This window comes from Physeter macrocephalus, chromosome 8, assembly GCF_002837175.3.
Source record: "Physeter macrocephalus isolate SW-GA chromosome 8, ASM283717v5, whole genome shotgun sequence".
In the NCBI taxonomy this organism is placed as follows: domain Eukaryota; kingdom Metazoa; phylum Chordata; class Mammalia; order Artiodactyla; family Physeteridae; genus Physeter; species Physeter macrocephalus.
In genome coordinates, this window is record NC_041221.1 from 75,139,424 (window position 1) to 75,142,784 (window position 3,361).

At 40.1% G+C, this 3,361-nt stretch overlaps 1 protein-coding gene across 2 annotated transcripts in view; it reads left to right on the forward strand.

Moving 5' to 3' along the window:
• The window catches only part of ARHGEF28 (Rho guanine nucleotide exchange factor 28), a 325,739-nt gene that overhangs the window by 246,705 nt on the left and 75,673 nt on the right, over window positions 1-3,361 (forward strand). For both annotated transcript variants that reach the window (XM_024122262.3, XM_024122271.3), the window contains one exon: window positions 3,031-3,153. In XM_024122262.3, the coding sequence (XP_023978030.1) occupies window positions 3,031-3,153 (123 nt within the window). The remainder of the gene's footprint in view (window positions 1-3,030; window positions 3,154-3,361) is intronic.

A 3,361-nucleotide genomic window follows, 5' to 3' on the forward strand; every position in this document is an offset into this window, starting at 1 on the left:
GTCTGGTGGGTTTTTACCTTGCTCCTTCATCTGCTGTGTGTTTCTCTATCTTCTCATTTTGCTTAACTTACTGTGTTTGGGTTCTCCTTTTCACAGGCTACAGGTTCATACTTCCTGTTGTTTTTGATGTCTGCCCCCAGTGGCTAAGGTTGGTTCAGTGGGTTGTGTAGGCTTCCTGGTGGAGGGGACTAGTGCCTGTGTTCTGGTGAATGAGGCTGGATCTTGTCTTTCTGGTGGGCAAGTCCACGTCCGGTGGTGTGTTTTGGGGTGTCTGTGACCTTATGATGATTTTAGGCAGCCTCTCTGCTAATGGGTGGGGTTGTGTTCCTGTCTTGCTAGTTTTTTGGCATAGGGTGTCCAGCACTGTAGCTTGCTGGTCATTGAGTGAAGCTGGGTCTTGGCGTTGAGATGGAGATCTCTGTGAGAGCTCTTGCCAATTGATATTACGTGGGGCCAGGAGGTCTCTGGTGGTCCAGTGTCCTGAACTTGGCTCTCCCACCTCAGCTGCTCAGGTCTGACATCCAGCTGGAGCACAAAGACCCTGTCAGCCACACGGTTCAGAAGAAAAGGGAGGAAAGAAAGAAAGGAAGGAAGGAGGGAGGGAGGGAGGGAGGGAGGGAAGGAAGGAAGGAAGGAAGGAAGAGTTATTAAAATAAAAAATAAGAAAAATATTATTAAAATAAAAAAATTTAAAAAGTAATTAAGAAAAAAAGAACAGAGCAACCAAACCAATAAACAAATCCACCAATGATAACAAGCACTAAAAACTATACTAAGCTAAACATAAAAATCAGGATCTAGTCAGTCCCATACAGCAAACCCCATGTCTACAGTTGCTCCCAAAGTCCACCTCCTCAATTTGGGATGATTCATTTTCTATTCAGGTATTCCACAGATGCAGGGTACATCACATTGATTGTGGAGATTTAATCCGCTGCTCCTGAGGCTGCTGGGAGAGATTTCCTTTTCTCTTCTTTGTTCACACACCTCCTGGGGTTCAGCTTTGGATTTGGCCCCTCCTCTGTGTGTAGGTCGCCCCCTGGCATCTGTTCTTTGCCCAGACAGGAGGGAATTAAAGGAGCAGCTGATTAGCTGGCTCTGGCTCACTCAGGCCAGGGGGAGGGAGGGGTACAGAATGCGGGGTGAGCCTGCAGCAGCGGAGGTCAGCGTGATGTTGCAACAACCTGAGGCGCGCTGTGTGTTCTCCCAGGGAAGTTGTCCCTGGATCACGGGACCCTGGCAGTGGCGGGCTGCACAGCCTCCCAGGAGGGGAGGTGTGGATAGTGAGTGCTTGCATACAGGATTCTTGGTGGCTGCAACAGCAGCCTTAGCGTTTCATGCCAGTCTCTGGTGTCCATGCTGATAGCCGCGGCTAGCGCCCATCTCTGAAGCTCATTTAGGCGGTGCTATGAATCCCCTGTCCTTGCACACCTTGAAACAATGGTCTCTTGCCTCTTACGCAGGCCAAACTTTTTCCCGGACTCCCTCATATTTTAAGGATCATGCTTTTGATTTCAAGTTTAAGACCTCTTTGTGTAGCCTGAGATCCCAAAGATTTTCTCCTATTTTTTTTTCTTAAAGTTTTATAGTTTTATGTTTTTTATTTAGGTCTGTGATCCATTTGGAGTTACTTTTTGTATAAAATGTGAGACTTTGGTCAAGGTTATTATTATTATTTTTTGACCTGTGGATGTTCAGCTGCTCCAGTATCATTTGTTGAAAGGGCTGTCCTTCCTCCAATAAATTGCTTTTGCCTTCTGTCAAAATCTGTTGGGCATTTGGGGTCCCTGTTTTGTTCCATTGATCTATGTGTATGCTTCCATAGTCATAATTACAGTAGTTATAGAATAAATCTTGAAATTGTCTAGACTGAGTTCTTTCACTTTATTCTTCTTTTCCAAAATTGTTTTTATCCTAGTTTCTTTACCTTTTGATATAAATGCTAGAATAATCTTGTCTATATGTACAGACACTTGCTGGGATTTGATAAGAATTGCATTAAACCTGTACATTAATTTAGGGAGAATTGACATCTTTACTATGTTGAGTCTTCCAATCTATGAACATGGTATATTTATTTAAATCTTATTTGAGTTCTTTCATTAGCATTGTGTAGTTTTCAGCACACAAAGCCTGTGTATGTTTTGTTAAATTTATACCTATATATTATTGTTGGTGGTTTAAGAATCATCTCGTAAGATGTATTGGCCTCAAGCATAGATAAAACTGTGAGCAAAGTTGAAAAGACCAGAGATAAGGATGTACATTTTAAGTACTTTCTAAGGAGGTGTAGGTGTGTTCTGGTCTCTGTTACAATGATCTTCAACACCCACATGTATACATAGGGTCATCAGAGTCTGAAAGGTTGGCATTCAAATTATTCAGCTGATTCTCTCCATACCACCGTATGATTCTAAGTTGTTCCCATGTAGATTTTTCTACAGAGATTTTTCTGCAGGTCAAGGTTATTGAAATATCCAGCCCACATCTCTACTTGTGTCCATCACTTAATAAATTGGCCTTCTGGTTACTCATTTTTCTCTGTCATCTTGGCTAATGATAACCTGCCTGTTGATCCATTTGTGATGACAAAAATTAAATTCCCAGCGAGGACTGAGTTCATGGACATGATCAGTTACCCAATGTAAATTTCAACCTTCCTGAGGATCCCCAAATGTACCCCATACCCTTCAATCTATAAAAGTATTAAAACTATAAATTGAAATTATAAAGTTGCATAAACACAAAAATAGAAGACATCAAATGTTTTTCATTGGGCTATTGATAATTGAGTTAGTTCAATATAATATAATCACATTAGGTTGACGTCTTCCTCTTACCTCTTGACTACTTCCTCTTACTTTAATTTAAAAAGTTTCTGGGAAAGAGAAGTGATTGTGGTCAGAAATTCCTGGATGTTTATTCTTTATTTGCAAAGAATGTACTGAAATATATGAAAATTGCATGTTCTTTTTAGTGTTTAGAACTGACTAAATTTATAAACCATCATTGAAATGTTTTTCTTCTCAGTTTTCAGAAGAAAATGCAAATAAAATGAAGAAAATATATGGGGAATTCTGTAGCCATCACAAGGAGGCTGTTAGCCTCTTTAAAGAACTCCAGCAGAATAAAAAGTTTCAGAATTTTATTAAGGCAAGTATTTTAAAACTCTGTTACAAAATGGTAAGCCAGCATGAAATTCATACTTGTTTTTTAGATGATCTAACCAAGTTTCACATCTAGGTACTGTTTTTCAGGGAAGAAGGAAGTGATAGGTTTGTGGCAAAGATAGAAAGCCTCTTTTTCTGTGTTAGTAAAATATTTCTCCCAAATCATTTACTTTTGTATTTATATTTGCAAA